The sequence below is a fragment of the Monodon monoceros genome, unplaced genomic scaffold (genome assembly GCF_005190385.1).
Source record: "Monodon monoceros isolate NGI ecotype Baffin Bay Population unplaced genomic scaffold, NGI_Narwhal_1 Super_Scaffold_2, whole genome shotgun sequence".
Lineage (NCBI taxonomy): Eukaryota > Metazoa > Chordata > Mammalia > Artiodactyla > Monodontidae > Monodon > Monodon monoceros.
Window position 1 is genome coordinate 49,653,918 of NW_021703776.1, and position 17,717 is coordinate 49,671,634.

General features: G+C 35.1%; 1 protein-coding gene across 5 annotated transcripts in view; it reads right to left on the minus strand.

Annotated features, from left to right (window-relative positions):
- Positions 1-17,717, minus strand: part of ANKIB1 (ankyrin repeat and IBR domain containing 1) — a 157,277-nt gene that overhangs the window by 73,136 nt on the left and 66,424 nt on the right. For all 5 annotated transcript variants that reach the window (XM_029233170.1, XM_029233175.1, XM_029233174.1 and 2 more), the window contains exon 2: positions 15,209-15,486. In XM_029233170.1, coding sequence (XP_029089003.1) covers positions 15,209-15,396 — 188 coding nt within the window. In that variant the 5' untranslated portion in view covers positions 15,397-15,486. The remainder of the gene's footprint in view (positions 1-15,208; positions 15,487-17,717) is intronic.

Below are 17,717 nucleotides of genomic sequence, written 5' to 3' on the forward strand. Positions count from 1 at the left end.
GATTCTCAAATTTATTAGACATAGTACAATACCTGCATAAATATTTTGTACTAAAACTGTAAAGCTGGATGTTCTAATTTTATTGATTCATATTACTACTTTTTTATTATGTTTAATTTAAAAAGTAGAATCTTCTTTAATTTACATGAATGAATGAACAGAACTATAAATTTATAATTGATATGTAAGTTTTAGATAGGCACCTTTCTATAACTATGCCAGTAATCATGAAGTATATTTTACTACTTGCATATAAGGTTAATTCTGGAACAAGGACAGGAGATAATTGGCAGGAAGATGGAATAAGGAAAACATTAACCTGGAAAAAAAAATCCCTTTCATTTGACCCTAATAACCCATCCAGAAGCCATCTGTTTTTCTAGATTCTTTCACTGTTAATTATCAAACTTTATATCTGCTACCTATATTTCTTCTACATTTAATCTCCACTTCAGTACGACCCTATTCTGATCACTGTACTAAAATTGCACTCTTTCAGAGCTAAATTCTTATCACTGTCCTCAATTCTTGTTTTTAATCTGAAACTGCTAATAATCCATTTATATCCTGACCTCTGTATCACCTCGGTTTCCATAACTACACTTTTTTTTTTTTTTTTTGCGGCACGCGGGCCTCTCACTGCCATGGCCTCTCCTGTTGCGGAGCAGGCTCAGCGGCCATGGCTCACGGGCCCAGCTACTCCGCGGCATGTGGGATCCTCCCGGACCGGGGCACGAACCTGTGTCCCCTGCATCGGCAGGCGGGCTCTCAACCACTGCGCCACCAGGGAAGTCCTACTACACATCTTTTTAACAGACCTCTTAATTTTTTCAGTACAATCTTTTACCCATGAAGATGGCTTCACTTTCCTATCCCCTTACTGGAAGCAAATTCACTTCCTGAATCTATTTACTTCTCCATACACATTCCCTCCTTTCAGAGAGCACATCTACTCTTAAAGTCACTTATCTTTCAATGGTTTCTATGAATACACTTTGTAAGCTGTAAACTTTTATCAGAACCCAAATAATAGACAGTGGTAGCAGAATCATGGTTTCTCTCAAAGGGCTTCTACTATCACTTCTGTGATAATTCTTAATTCTCTTTCACCCTGTCTAATGTGACCTTTAGACCATATTCTAACTTCTCAGAGTCCCATTTCTCTTGCATATTTCATCATTATCTCATATTCAGTTGAGCTCCCCCCAAAATAACAGTGTTCTCTCTTAGGGCCTCAGTTTCTTGCCATAACACTCTTATCCTCCCAGTCACTTAACATACACATACACTTTCAGTTGCTTTTAAAACTTTTCTTCCATGCAACATTATTTTTGAGCAGTCGTTGTTTGCCAGGTACTATTTTAGAAGTTAGGCATATTGTTAAGAAAACAGATTAACTCCCTGCCCTTATAGTGTTTGCATACAAGGGAGGTTAGGAGAAGAGAACTGCATTGAACCATTTAAAAGAATTTAATAACTCCTGAAACATGAGTCAAAAAAATAGATATCAATAACTGGAAACTCTATTTTAATTCTCAGAGTTTAGTATTAACATATGCTTTGATAAAGACATGCTTTAATAAAGATTTTATATTTTATTTATACCAAAAGACAGGCCCCTTTTATTTCCAAGGAAGCACAAGAAGCTGTCCTGTAAAATCTAAGGAATAAGCACTCTAATTCCCCATTTTATACATGACTTTCCTAAGAAGCTACAACTAATGAACTGTATATCCAAACTAGAACATGCTGACTCCAAAGTCTAAACAGTCTTTTTGCTACATTAATTAGTAACTATTTATGAATATGAATTTAGTTTCCCATGAAAGAAGCACTGTGATATGGTATAATGTAAACTAGGTTCAGAGAGATACAGAGGCAAACTAGCTCCTAAACTGTAAACTACCCTTCTTTTGCTGTATTATTCTGCCTGAGAAGAGGGGAAAGTTATGCCTGCTGTTGCAGGTACCATAAAGCTAAAGGAAATGGGGATAAAATAAGGCCTTACTGCAAATGGGTAATTTACTTTATGGGAACTAAAGTATTTTGTCTCTGGCTAGGTATACTCCTTTGTATACCCATATATGTCATGTGTCAGGAATCTAGGCAAGCTTAGCCAGGGTCTATACTGAAGCTAGCAGGCAGGTATGCCAGATTACATGAGGCAGCATGAGAAAATAATGGCCATCAATCTGTTAGAAAGTTTAAGCAAGGTTACACATGGTGAAATAACTGAAGCTATCTAAAACACAAATAGTTAAAACAGAGTTGGTATTTCACTTAATGATGATGCGTAAATGCTATTTATCCTTATTCTACATGACACAGTGTTAAGAGTAATTTAATTCCAAAATCAACTAATCATTTAAAATAATCATGATTTGTCATTTTCTCTGTACTACCTAAATAAATTTTGAAAAACAAAAGATACACAGATTAAAGAGATGAGAGTTGCTTATTCTTAGGAAAGGAGAGCAATAAGGTAATTTCTGATTCTAGTATAGGATATTAAAGGCTTTAATAAAGAAATTATGAGCCACTGATCTCCAAACAATTAAGAACAAAGGAAACACCAGACAGGTGTCTAAAGTCGTATTAAGCCCACAGACACCCCAAAACACACCACTTGACGTGGCCCTGCCCAGCAGAGGGACAAGATCCAGCTCCGCCCACCAGAACACAGTCCCCGCCACCAGGAAGCCTACACAAGCCACTGGACCAACCTCACCCACTGGGGGCAGACACCAGAAGCAAGAGGAACTACAACCCTGCAGCCTGACAAAAGGAGACAAAACACAGTAAGTTAGTAAAAAATGAGAAGACAGAGAAATATGTTGCAGACAAAAGAGCAAGATAAAAACCCACAACAAAATGAAGAGGAAATAGGCAATCTACCTGAAAAAGAATTCAGAGTAATGGTAGAAATGATGATCCAAAATCTTGAAAATAGAATGGAGAAAATACAAGAAATATTTAACAAGGATCTAGAAGAACTAAAGAACAAATGAACAGTGATGAACAACACAATAAATGAAATTTAAAATACACTAGAAGGAATCAACAGCAGAACAACCGAGGTGGAAGAAAGGATAAGTGACCTGGAAGATAAAATAGTGGAAATAACTACTGCAGACCAAAATAAAGAAAAAAGAATGAAAAGAATTGAAGACAGTCACAGGGACCTCTGGGACAACATTAAACGCACCAACATTTCAATTATAGGGGTCCCAGAAGAAGAAGAGAAAGAGAAAGGGTCTCAGAAAATATGTGAAGAGATTATAGTGGAAAACTTCCCTAACATGGGGAAGGAAATAGTCAATCAAGTCCATGAAGTGCAGAGAGTCCCGGACAGGATAAACCCAAGGAGAAACTAGACGAGACACGATTAACCAAGCTAACAAAAATTAAATACAAAGAAAAAATATTAAAAGCAGCAAGGGAAAAGCAACAAATAACATACAAGGGAATCTCCATAAGGTTATCAGCTGATCGTTCAGCAAAAACTCTGCAGGCAAGAAGGGAGTGGCAGGATATATTTAAAGTGATGAAAGGGAAAAAACTACAGCCAAGATTACTCTACCCAACAAGGTTCTCATTCAGATTTGATGGAGAGATCAAAAGCTTTACAGACAAGCAAAAGCTAAGAGAATTCACGAACACCAGACCAGCTTTGCAACAAATGCTAAAAGGACTTCTCGAGGTAGGAAACTCAAGAGAAGAAAAAGACCTACAAAAACAAACCCAAAACAATTAAGAAAATGGTAATAGAAACATACATATTGATAATTACCTTACATGTAAATGCATTAAATGCTCCAATCAAAAGACACTGACTGCATAAATGGATACAAAAACAAGACCCGATATATGTTGTCTACAGCAGACCCACTGCAGACCTAGGGACACATACAGGCTTAAAGTGAGGGGACAGAAAAAGATATTCCATGCAAATGGAAATCAAAAGAAAGATGGAGTAGCATTACTCATATCAGACAAAATAGACTTTAAAATGAAGACTAACAAGAGATAAGGAAGGACACTACATAATGATTATGGGAACAGTCCAAGAAGAAGATATAGCAATTGTAAATATTTATGCACCCAACATAGGAGCACCTCAATACATCAGGCAAACCCTAATGGGCATAAAAAGGGAAATCAACATTAACACAAAAATAGTGGGGGATTTTAACACTCCACTTACACCAATGGATAGATCATCCAGACAGAAAATTAATAAGGAAACACAACCCTTAATGACACATTGGACCAGATAGACTTAACTGATATTTATAGGACATTCTATCCAAAAGTAGCAGGATTCACTTTCTTCTCAAGTGCACAGAAAACATTCTGCAGGGTAGATCACATCTTGGGCCACAAATCAAGCCTTGGTAAATTTAAGAAAATTGACACCATATCAAGCATCTTTTTCAACCACAACACTATGAGATTAGAAATGAATTATAGGATAAAAACTGTAAAAAACACAAATACATGGAGGCTAAACAATACACTATTAAAGAGCAAAGAGATCATCAAAGAAATCAAAGAGGGAATAAAAAAATACCTAGAGACAAATGACAATGAAAACACGATGATCCAAAACCTATGTGATGCAGCAAAAGCAGTTCTAAGAGGGAAGTTTATAACTATACAATCCTACCTCAAGAAACAAGAAACATCTCAAATAAACAACCTAACCTTACACCTAAAGCAATTCGGGAAAGAAGAACAACAAAATCCCAGAGTTAGCAGAAGAAAAGAAATCATAAAGATCAGATCAGAAATAAATGAAGAAAAAATGAAAGAAATGATAGCAAAGATCAATAAAACTAAAACCTGGTTCTTTGAGAAGATAAACAAAATTGATAAACCATTAGCCAGACTCATCAAGAAAAAAAGGGAGAAGACTCAAATCAATATAATTAAAAATGAAAAAGGAGAAGTTACAACTGACACCACAGAAATACAAAGGATCATAAAAGACTACTATGAGCAACTATATGCCAATAAAATGGACAAGCTGGAAGAAATGGACAAATTCTTAAAAAACTACAACCTTCCAAGACTGAACCAGGAAGAAATAGAAAATATGAACAGACCAATCACAAATACTGAAATTGAAAATGTGATTAAAAATCTTCCAACAAACAGTCCACGACCAGATGGTTTCACAGGTGAATTCTATCAAACATTTAGAGAAGAGCTAATACGTATCCTTCTCAAACTCTTCCAAAAAATTGCACAGGATGGAACGTGCCCAAACTCATTCTACGAGGCCACCATCACCCTGATACCAACAGCAGACAAAGATATCACAAAAAAAGAAAATTACAGGCCGATATCACTGATGAACATAGATGCAAAAATCCTCAACAAGATACTAGCAAACTGAATCCGGCAACACATTAAAAAAATCATACACCATGATCAAGTGGGATTTATACCAGGGAGGCAAGGATTCTTCAATATATGCAAATCAATCAATGTGATACACCATATTAACAAATTGAAGAATAAAAACCATAAGATCATCTCAATAGATGCAGAAAAAGCTTCTGACAAAATTCAACATCCACTTATGATAAAAACTCTCCAGAAAGTGGGCCTAGAGGGAACCTACCTCAACATAATAAAGGCCATATATGACAAACCCACAGCAAACATTACTGTCAATGGTAAAAAACTGAAAGCATTTCCTCTAAAATCAGGAAAAAGACAAGAGTGCCCACTCTCTCCACTATTATTCAACATAGTATTGGAAATCCTAGTCACAGCAATCAAAGAAAAAGTAATAAAAGGAATCCAAATTGGCAAAGAAGTAGTAAAAGTGTAACTGTTTGCAGATGACATGATACTATACATAGAAAATCCTGAAGATGCCACCAAAAAACTACTAGAGCTAATTAATGAATTTAGTAAAGTTGCAGGATACAAAATTAATACACAAAAATCTCTTGTATTCCTATATACTAACAATGAAAGATCAGAAAGAGAAATTAAGGAAACAATCCCATTTACCATTGCAACAAAAAGAATAAAATACCTAGGAATAAACCTACTTAAGGAGGCAGAAGACCTGTACACAGAAAACTATAAGATAATGATGAAAGAAATCAAAGATGACACAGATGGAGACATATATCATGTTCTTGGATTGGAAGAATCAATACTGTGAAAATGACTATACACCAAAAGCAATCTACAGATTCAGTGCAATCCCCATCAAATTACCGATGGAATTTTTCATAGAAAAGAACAAGAAATTTTACAATTTGCACAGAAACGCAAAAGACCTCGAATAGCAAAAGCAATCTTGAGGAAAAGAAATGGAGCTGGAGGAATCAGACTCCCTGACTTCAGACTACACTACAAAGCTACAATAATCAAGACAGTATGGTGCTGGCACAAAAACAGAAATATAGATCAATGGTTCAGGATAGAAAGCCCAGAGATAAACCCATGCACCTATGGTCACTTAATCTATGACAAAGAAGGACAGTATATACAATGGAGTGAAGACAGCCTCTTCAATAAGTGGTGCTGGGAAAACTGGACAGCTACATGTAAAAGAATGAAATTAGAACACTCCCTAACACCATACACAAAAATAAACTCAAAATGGATTAAAGACGTAAATGAAAGGCCAGACACTATAAAACTCTTAGAGGAAAACATAGGCGGAACACTCTTTGACATAAATTGCATCAAGGTCTTTTTTGATCCACCTCCTAGAATAATGAGATTAAAAACAAAAATAAAGAAATGGGACCTAATTAAACTTAAAAAGCTTTGCACAGCAAAGGAAAGCATAAACAACATGAAAAGATAACCCTCAGAATGGGAGAATATATTTGCAAACAAATCAACTGACAAAGCATTAATCTCCAAATATACAAACAGCTCATGCAGCTCAGTATCAAAAAAACAAACCCAATCAAAAAATGGGTGGAAAACCTAAATAGACATTTCTCCAAAGAAGACATACAGATGGCCAACAAACACAAGAAAAGATGCTCAACATCACTGATTATTTGAGCAATGCAAATGAAAACTACAATGAGGTATCACTTCACACTGGTCAGAATGGCCATCATCAAAAAATCCACAAACAATAAATGCTGGAGAGGTTGTGGAGAAAAGGGAAGCCTCTTGCACTGTTGATGGGAATGTAAATTGATAGAGCCACTATGGAGAACAGTAGGGAGATTCCTTAAAAAACTAAAAACAGAACTACCATATAACCCAGCAATCCCATTACTGGGCATAGACACATGCACCCCCAATGTTCATTGCAGCACTATTTACAAAAGCCAGGACATGGAAGCAACCTAAATGTTCATCAGCAGAGGAATGAAATAAAGAAAATGTGGTACATATATACAATGGAATATTACCCAGCCATAAAAAGGAACAAAACTGGGTCATTTGTAGAGACATGGATGGACCTAGAGACTCATACAGAGTGAAGTAAGTCAGAAAGAGAAAAACAAATATCGTATATTAAAGCATATATTTGGAACCTGAAAAAATTGGTTTAGACAATCGTATATACAAAGCAGAAATAGAGACACAGACATAGAGAACAAACGTATGGATACTAAAGGGATAAGGCAGGCTGGGATGAATTGGGAGACTGGGATTGACATATATACACTATTGATACTATGTATAAAATAGATAACTAATGAGAACCTACTATATAGCCCTGGGAACTCTATTCAATGTTGTGTGTTACCTAAATGGGAAAGAAATTCAAAAGAGAGGGGATATATGTATTCGTACTGCTGTTTCACTTTGCTGTACAGTAGAAACTAACACAATATTACAAAGCAACTATACTCCAATAAAAATTAAAAGAAAACACCAAACACTTTAGGCTGAAGTTGAAAGTTAAGTATAAAGTAAAAATATAAGTGTGAAGTATATGTAGAGAATATATAGTCACCCTTTCTTTAGGTCTTTAAATACTCATTCAATAGAATGATAACCAGAGGATGGAGACAGATATATTCCTTCTTAGAGGAACCAGGAATATTGATCAGATCAGCGATTTTTTTTTTTTTTTTTTGACGGTACGCGGGCCTCTCACTGTTGTGACCTCTCCCGCTGCGGAGCACAGGCTCCAGACGCGCAGGCTCAGCGGCCATGGCTCACGGGCCCAGCCGCTCCGCGGCATGTAAGATCTTCCCGGACCAGGGCACGAACCTGTGTCCCCTGCATCGGCAGGCGGACTCTCAACCACTGCGCCACCAGGGAAGCCCTCAGATCAGCAATTTTTAAACTTTTTGGTAGTAGACTTTTACAACTTTCACAACTTTAAAAATTACTGAAGATTCCTATTGGGAGATTGGGATGGACATATACACACTACTATATATAAAATAGATAACTAATAAGGACTTACTGTATATTACAGGGAACTCTACTCAATACTCTGTAATGTGAAAAGAATCTAAAAAAGAGTGGATATATGTACATGTATAACTGATTCACTTTGCTGTACAGCAGAAACACAACATTGTAAATCAAGTACACCCCAATAAAAATTTAAAAATGAAAAGATTCCTAAGAACCTTTGTTTATTTGAGTTATATAGATGTTCATCATATTAAAAATTAAAAGATATTTTAAAACATTTATTAATTAAAAAAATAAACTCATTACATATTTAACATTCCTAATATCATTACATAGTTAACATTCCTAATATCTTAAAATGAAAAAATAACTATACATTTTTTGAAAATTAAGTGAGCACAATGGCATTGTTTTACATGTTTACAAATTTTATTTAATATCTGGCTAATAGAAGACAGACAGATTCTCATAGCATTCAATGTGTTGTGATATGTGTCATTTGGGTTCAAGCATATGAAAAAAATCCAGCCTTATATAATCACAAAAGGGAGAAGTATTTTAAAATAGCCTTTTCAAATAACTGTGAATAGTCATATTTGATACTATGCTAAAAATTCAACAAGTGGTCATTTCTTAAAGATTACTTGCAATATAAAATATGATATCTTATGAAATGAACTTTTGTACTCTATTACATTAAAATCCATTGGTCTACCTTGCATTTTGAGTAAATCTTTTACCCATTCATAATTGTAAAAAACCATATACTGATCTTCTGAAAAATACTAATTCAGTGAGTTACACAGAGCTTCTAGATTTTTGTCACATTTCATTATACAATATTTTAAAAAATCATATTAATTTATATCACCACCACTGTTATTCAGGAAAGTCCCTAAGTAATGGGAAACTATCAAGCTGAAGGCAGCAAATACAAGTTTTCAAAATTCCAATATTCACTTGAAAACTCAAATTTTATCATTAGCAACAAATACTCTCAGTTTTCCCTTGAATTGATAGGCTCACTTATGTCATACATTTTCAAGAAAAATGTCAGCCAGCCAGTATCCCAGTCTGAATGTTGTTAATTTAAAATGTTGTTTCACGAAGAAATAAGTAGTTCAACTCATACCTCAAACAAAAGTACAAGTGCTCTTTCTCAAACCTAACATCATACAGCAGCAGAAGTGATTTATGAATTCTTCACATTTGTCACATAGAATATTAAGAAGATGTGTAATCGAGGATGGAGATTAAGTAAAATTAGTAATTTTAATGCTTCATTGAGGACATTTTAAGTGAAACGGCTTTTTTTAAAAAAAAAACAAACAGCAAGAGCCCGGCAGAGAGGAATCCAATTACTAGTAAGGTTTGGTGCCACTTCCTTGATTCATCTAAAGGCGTCAGCAGTTTTATCCTCTGCTTTCTGAACTACAACTGCAAATGTCAACGCAGTGAAAAAAAGGCAAATAACATCTTAAAATTAGTATAAAAATAGTTTTGACCTACTGCACCTCCTTGAAAGAGTCTCAGGATCTAGCAGTCCTCAGAACACACTTTAAAACTCACTGGATTACATATGGAAACAACCTAAATGTCCATCAACAGATGAATGGATAAAGAAGATGCGGTACATATACACAATGAAATACTACTCAGCCATAAAAAAGGAAGAAACAATGCCATATGCAGCAACGTGGATGGACCTAGAGATTACCATACTAAGTAAGTAAGTCAGAAAGACAAAGACAAATACCATATGATATCATGATATGTGGAATCTAAAATATTACACAAATGAACCTATCCAGGAAACAGAAACAAAATCAGGGACACAGAATAGACTGGTGGTTGCCAAGGGGGTGGGGGTAGGAGAGGGTAGGAGTGGGAGTTTGGGATTAGCAGATGCAAATTGGTATATACAGAATGGATAAACAACAAGGTCTTACTGTACAGTACAGGGAACTATATTCAATATCCTGTGATAAACCATAATGGAAAGGAGTATGAAAAAGAATGTGTGTGTGTGTATATATATATATATATAAACACATAACTGAATCACTTTGCTGTACAGCAGAAATTAATACAACACTGTAAATCAACTATACTTGAATAAAATAAATTAAAAAAAGACTCACTGGATTAGATAACTTTCTTATACAATGTTTTCTAATTTCATAAAGTATATTTTAAATTACACTATAAATGGTTAGAATATATTTTGCTACTTGATTTCTTTTATATTAAAATATACATATTACCTTAGTAATAATAATATTTAAATACACTTTACCTTGGTATTCTAAGCAAGTTTTAATTAATCACATAACAAGACTTGATATTAAATATTATTATAGTGTTCAATATTCAGAAGCTAAAGCAACGGTTTTGTAATTTCACTGAAAATGTTCAACTCAAAAAAAGAAAGCCTTAATAGATTAAGTACTCAAGAGTTAATCTATTGAGAGCATTACTAACTGTGTAGCAGTGTATTTGTAATATTTACAATCTAGTCAAAGAGATGAGTTTAATGACAATTGGATGGTTTAAAATCTAAGTTGTAGGAATTTCAGAGAACAGAAAGAATACTGCAGGTCAGAATAGTTGGTAATGAATTCATGAAAAGACAGAAACCAAGTGAGGACTTAAAGGACAAGAAATTAGAGAAGAAAGAAGACATTTCAGAATCAAGGCCTAACAGGAATAAAGCTAAGGGGGTGGCATTTTTAACAGTGGGGAAAGCAAGAGGGAGGGTAACCAGATTGACTGATATGATCATGTTAGAGAACAATGAGAGATTAGGCTGAATCAGTAGAATTAGGGCATAGAAAAGTTGGCTTCAGAAGCCAAATAGAATAAGGCAGATGGTAGTGTAGTTACAGTTTTCTCATGATAGAACATTGAAAAGGCTATACTTTTAGCAAGATTAACCTGGACATGAGATTATAGGAGAAAAAGACTTGCAAAAAGATCATTCAGGAGTCAGGTATTTTCAGTATTGGAAGAAGGGGTTGGTAAGAGTGAACAAAGCTTGGGGCAACGGGAATGCAAAGAAGAGAATCCAAGAGATAAGACTTAGTGAACTTTGCATTAGTAGCAGGTTAGGTAAAGGAAGAGTAAGGAGTAAGTCAAAAATGATTGGAAGTTATTTAGGGTTACAAACATGAGAAGTAATAATATTATATGCTAGGCACCGTGAGACATATAACACATTAACTGTCCCACAAGTTTTATGTGTAACTATTTTATAGACAGGGAAACTTAAGTTCAGAGTGACTAATTTGTTTTGCTAATAAGTGTTTTAGGCAGCCCTGACATATAGGCTTATTTGACTATAGAGATAAGAGGTTATCACAGTGTTGAAAAGCCTACAGCCTACAGTCATCTGCCTGGGCAAACAGCTTTACCATTTACAAGCAGCACAGTTCTGACAAGTTGCTTAATCTTTCGGTGCTTCAGTTTTCTCACCTCTGAAATGCAGATGATTAATGAACTCATAGAGCTGTAGTGAGGATTAAGTGAGACAATGCATGTAGAGCACTGTTAATAGTGCCTAGAAAATAGTAAGGCCTCACCATCACCCTGATACCAAAACCAGACAAAGATACTATAAAAAAAGAAAATTACAGACCAGTATCACTGATGAATACAGATGCAAGAATCCTCAACAAAATACTAGCAAACAGAATCCAACAACACATTAAAAGGATCATACACCATGATCAAGTGGGATTTATCCCAGGGATGAAAGGATTCTTCAGTATATGCAAATCAATCAATGTGATACACCATATTAACAAACTGAAGAAGAAAAACCATATGATCATCTTAATAGATGCAGAAAAAACTTCTGACAAAATTCAACACCCATTTATGATAAAAACTCTCCAGAGAGTGGGCATAGAGGGAACCTACGTCAACATAATAAAGGCCATATACGACAAACCCACAGCAAACATCATTCTCAATGGTGAAAAACTGAAAGCATTTCCTCTAAGATCAGGAACAAGATAAGGATGTCCACTCTCACCACTATTATTCAACATAGTTTTATAAGTCCTAGTGATGGCAATCAGAGAAGAAAAAGAAATAAAAGGAAAACAAATTGGAAAAGAAGAAGTAAAACCGTCAATGTTTGCAGATGACACGATACTATACATAGAGAATCCTGAAAATGCCACCAGAAAACTACTAGAGCTAATCAATGAATTTGGTAAAGTTGCAGGATACAAAATTAATGCACAGAAATCTCTTGCATTCGTATACACTAATGATGAAAAATCTGAAAGAGAAATTAAGGAAACACTCCCATTTACCATTACAACAAAAAGAATAAAATACCTAGAAATAAACCTATCTAGGGAGACAAAAGACCTGTACGCAGAAAACTATAAGACACTGATGAAAGAAATGAAAGATGATACCAACAGATGGAGAGATATACCACATTCTTGGATTGAAAGAATCAACACTGTGAAAATAACTATACTACCCAAAGCAATCTACAGATTCAATGCAATCCCTATAAAATTACCAACGGCATTTTTTTACAGAACTAGAACAAAAAATCTTAAAATTTGTATGGAGACACAAAAGACCCTGAATAGCCAAAGCAGTCTTGAGGGAAAAAAACGGAGCTGGAGGAATGAGACTCTCTGACTTCAGACTATACTACAAAGCTACAGTAATCAAGACAATATGGTTCTGACACAAAAACAGAAACATAGATCAATGGAACAAGATAGAAAACCCAGAGATAAACCCACGCACCTATGGTCAACTAATCTATGACAAAGGAGGCAAGGATATACAATGGAGAAAAGACAGTTTCTTCAATAAGTGGTGCTGGGAAAACTGGACAGCTACATGTAAAAGAATGAAATTAGAACACTCCCTAACACCATACACAAAAATAAACTCAAAATGGATTAGTGACCTAAATGTAAGACCAGACACTGTAAAACTCTTAGAGGAAAACATAAGAAGAACACTCTTTGACATAAATCACAGCAAGATCTTTATTGATCCACCTCCTAGAGTAATGGAAATAAAAACAAAACAAACAAAAAACAAAAAAGAAAATAGCAAGGCCTCAATGTGTTTGCCATTATTTTATTAGTACAATATGTTAGTGTCATTAACATAGGGAAGACCCAGTTTTGGAAGAAAAAGTATAACAATATGAGTTGGAGGTGGCTTCTAAGTGGGTATTTTACAAGAAATGAAAATAAAAGATAAATGCAAAAAGGAGAGGTTATAGAAATACCTGTTTTTAAGTCAAAAAATACCTATTTTAGGGGATTCCCTGGTGGCGCAGTGGTTGAGAGTCTGCCTGCCAATGCACGGGACGCGGGTTCGTGCCCCGGTCTGGGAGGATCCCGCGTGTCGCGGAGCCGCTGGGCCTGTGAACCGTGGCCGCTGGGCCTGCGCGTCCGGAGCCTGTGCTCCGCAGCGGGAGAGGCCACAACGGTGAGAGGCCCGCGTATCGCAAAAAAACAAAAACAAAAAAAAAAGAGAAAAACCTATTTTATTTTCAAGAGGTTACAAAAATGACTACTTGATAGTCATAGGCCTGGAAAACATAAATTATTTATGGAATTTTTGTCATTCACAAATCCTGATCATAAAGATATTTCCTGTGCCATGATTTTATGATATTTCTACTTTGTGTAAGATACTATGCTAGATGCTAGAAGTATTAAGAAGGTCCTTTAAAAAAGCTGTACTTTAGGTAGGCAAAGAGAAGATACACAAAATTATAAAATACAATGACATAGTGTATACCAAACAAGTAATACAAACAAACAAAAAAGAATCATAGAAGTTCAACAAAAGACTAAAGTTCCTATGGGTTGTGACAGGCTAAGAAGATAGATAAAGTGTGCCTAGGACCTTGAAGGAAGGCTAAAATTTAGGTAAGAAAGAGAAAGCTGAGAGGAGTGGTATACTCCTGGCAGAAAGAGCACAATGAACATGGCAGACAACACACATGGCATGATTCAGGGATACCAAAAAGAGCAGCTTATTTTGAACGACAAATTTGTATAAAAAGAAATACAGAAAGGACTGAAAAGTTTTTTGTCAAGTTCTAAAGTGCTCAGGATATTGGTTGAAGAATTATATTTCACTGCATAAGCAAAGAAGTGTTTCTTTCTCTCCTAGCATCAGACTTCCATAACTGAATAATCTACTTCTAAAGACTAAATTTGTTTTGGAATTACTTTTCTATCCTTTGCTTCTTTCATCTTATAAGCTAGCAAACACCATGTAATTAGGAAGAATCTTCACATATTTGCTGCCGCTAATGCTTTCTTGTTGAAGAGATTTTTTTTAAGTTTCTTAGTATTTTCAGTTCCAAGGAAATGGTTTGCTTTTAGAAAAGTTTTTTCAAGTAACTGAACCCCAATAAAAGAAGAAACTCAAATCTAATCATGAATAGGTAAGGTAAACACATTAGTTTTTCAACTTAAATTGCCTAGGGCAATTTGCCTAGGGCAAATTGCCCTGCAATTTTTTGAGAGTTGATAAGTACTTTTCTAGAATTGAAATGTTGTAAATTAAACACTACACTATTATAAAAAGTTCATACTATGAAACATACTGAGGATCAAAATGTATTTACAGTAAAAATAATATGTGAACTAACCTCACTACTGAAACCTTTGGTCTGATTTAGGCATAATAAAAAATCATACTTAATAATTTACGCATATTCAATTCTACAAAGTTTAATTCACTACAATACCACATAACATGCACACGTATGCATATATTTTCTAAAGATCAGGTTTTTTCTTCCCTTTCTCTAACTTGTTATCAATTGCTTTACAGTAATACTTACCCTAATATTCTATTCATTCCATGTCTAGCAGCATAGTGTAATGGCGTATTGTGCTGGTAGGGCTCCCCGTAAGATGTATTTGGATCGAGGGATTCTTTTAGCTGAGGGTTGTTTTCATATATTTGGCAGGCCAGGTTTTCATCACCATTGATGAGTGCTTTACGGAATTTGGTGGTTGTATTTCCCATGTTTTGTTTTGTTTTTTTCTGATAGGTAGTGGCACTTTTTCCTTCCCCCTTCAGCCACTTCTTGAATGCTTCTACAACATGTTTCACATTCTAATGGAGGAAAAAATTATTAAATTAGATTGTGAAAAACTAATTATGAAGCAGTATCCTAAAGAAACAGTATCATAATTAGGAACACAAATAAAATCTAGGAAGCATATGTAAGGGAACAAATTATACTAAATTTACCAAATTTATCTTAATAGGCAAAAAGTCTCAAACTTTTAATGTTACCCCAATTAACTTGTTAAACTATAACATTTTTCCACACAGAAACTGTTAAGGTTTCACAGGCTGCACTTTATACTATAAAAGTTACCTACATATATGTGCTTTTCAATTTTCTCCTTCACATAGGCAGGAAATGAGCTTGATTAAAATCTATGGATGAATACACTTAAATCCCTGTATAAATTATATATAAATCTGACTCAGTCAATTTGTAGGATAGTGAAAAATGTCGGAAATCTTCCTCATATAAGAACTCCAGAGAAGCAAGAAGAATTACAATCCTGCAGCCTATGGAACAAAAAGCACATTCACAGAAAGATAGACAAAATGAAAAGGCAGAGGGCTATGTACCAGATGAAAGAACAAGATAAAACCCCACAAAAACAACTAAATGAAGTGGAGACAGGCAACCTTCCAGAAAAAGAATTCAGAATAATGATAGTGAAGGTCATCCAGGACCATGGAAAAAGAATGGAGGCAAAGATCAAGAAGATGCAAGAAATGTTTAACAAAGACCTAGAAGAATTAAAGAACAAAGAAACAGAGATGAATAATACAATAACTGAAATGAAAACTACACTACAAGGAATCAATAGCAGAATAACTGAGGCAGAACAATGGATAAGTGACCTGGAAGACAGAATGGTGGAATTCACTGCTGCAGACAAGAATGAAAAAATGAAAAGAAAGGAAGACAGCCTAACAGACCTATGGGACAACATTAACTGCAGTAACATTCGCATTATAGGGCTACCAGAAGGAGAAGAGAGAGAGAAAGGACCAGAGAAAATATATGGAGAGATTATAGTCAAAAACTTCCCTAACATGGGAAAGGAAATAGCCACCCAAGTCCAGGAAGTGCAGAGAGTTCCATACAGGATTAAACCCAAGGAGAAACACGCCGAAACACACAGTAATCAAACTGGCAAAAATTAAAGACAAAGAAAGATTATTAAAAGCAGCAAGGGAAAAATGACAAATAACATACAAGGGAACTCCCATAAGATTAACAGCTGATTTCTCAGCAGAAACTCTACAAGCCAGAAGGGAGTGGCATGATATACTTAAAGTGATGAAAGGGAAGAACCTACAACCAAGATTACTCTACCTGGCAAGGTCTCATTCAGATGTGATGGAGAAATCAAAAGCTTTACAGACAAGCAAAAGCTAACAGAATTCAGCCCCACCAAACCAGCTCTACAACAAATGCTAAAGGAATTTCTCTAAGTGGGAAACACAAGAGAAGAAAAGGAACTACAAAAACAAACCCAAAACAATTAAGAAAATGGTCATAGGAACATACATATCGATATTTACCTTAAACTTGAATGGATTAAATGCTCCAACCAAAAGACACAGGCTTGCTGAATGGATACAAAAACAAGACCCATTTATATGCTGTCTACAAGAGACCCACTTCAGACCTAGGGACACATTCAGACTGAAAGTGAGGGGATGGAAAAAGATATTCCATGCAAATGGAAATCAAAAGAAAGCTGGAGTACCTATACTCATATCAGATAAAATAGACTTTAAAATAAAGAATGTTACAAGAGATAAGGAAGGACACTACATAATGATCAGGGGATCAATCCAAGAAGAAGATATAACAATTACAAACATATATGCACCCAACACAAGAGCACCTTAATACATAAGGCAACTACTAACAGCTCTAAAAGACAAAATCAACAGTAACATAATAACAGTGGGGGACTTTAACTCCTCACTTACACCAATGGACAGATAATCCAAAATGAAAATAAATAAGGAAACAGAAGCTTTAAATGACACAACAGACTAGATAGATTTAATTGATATTTACAGGACATTCCATCCAAAAACAGCAGATTACACTTTCTTCTCAAGTGCACACAGAACATTCTCCAGGATAGATCACATCTGGGGTCACAAATCAAGCCTCAGTAAATTTAAGAAACTTGAAATCATATCAAGCATCTTTTCTGACCACAATGCTATGAGATCAGAAATGAATTACAGGGAAGAAAACATAAAAAACGTAAACACATGGAGGCTAACCAATATATTAC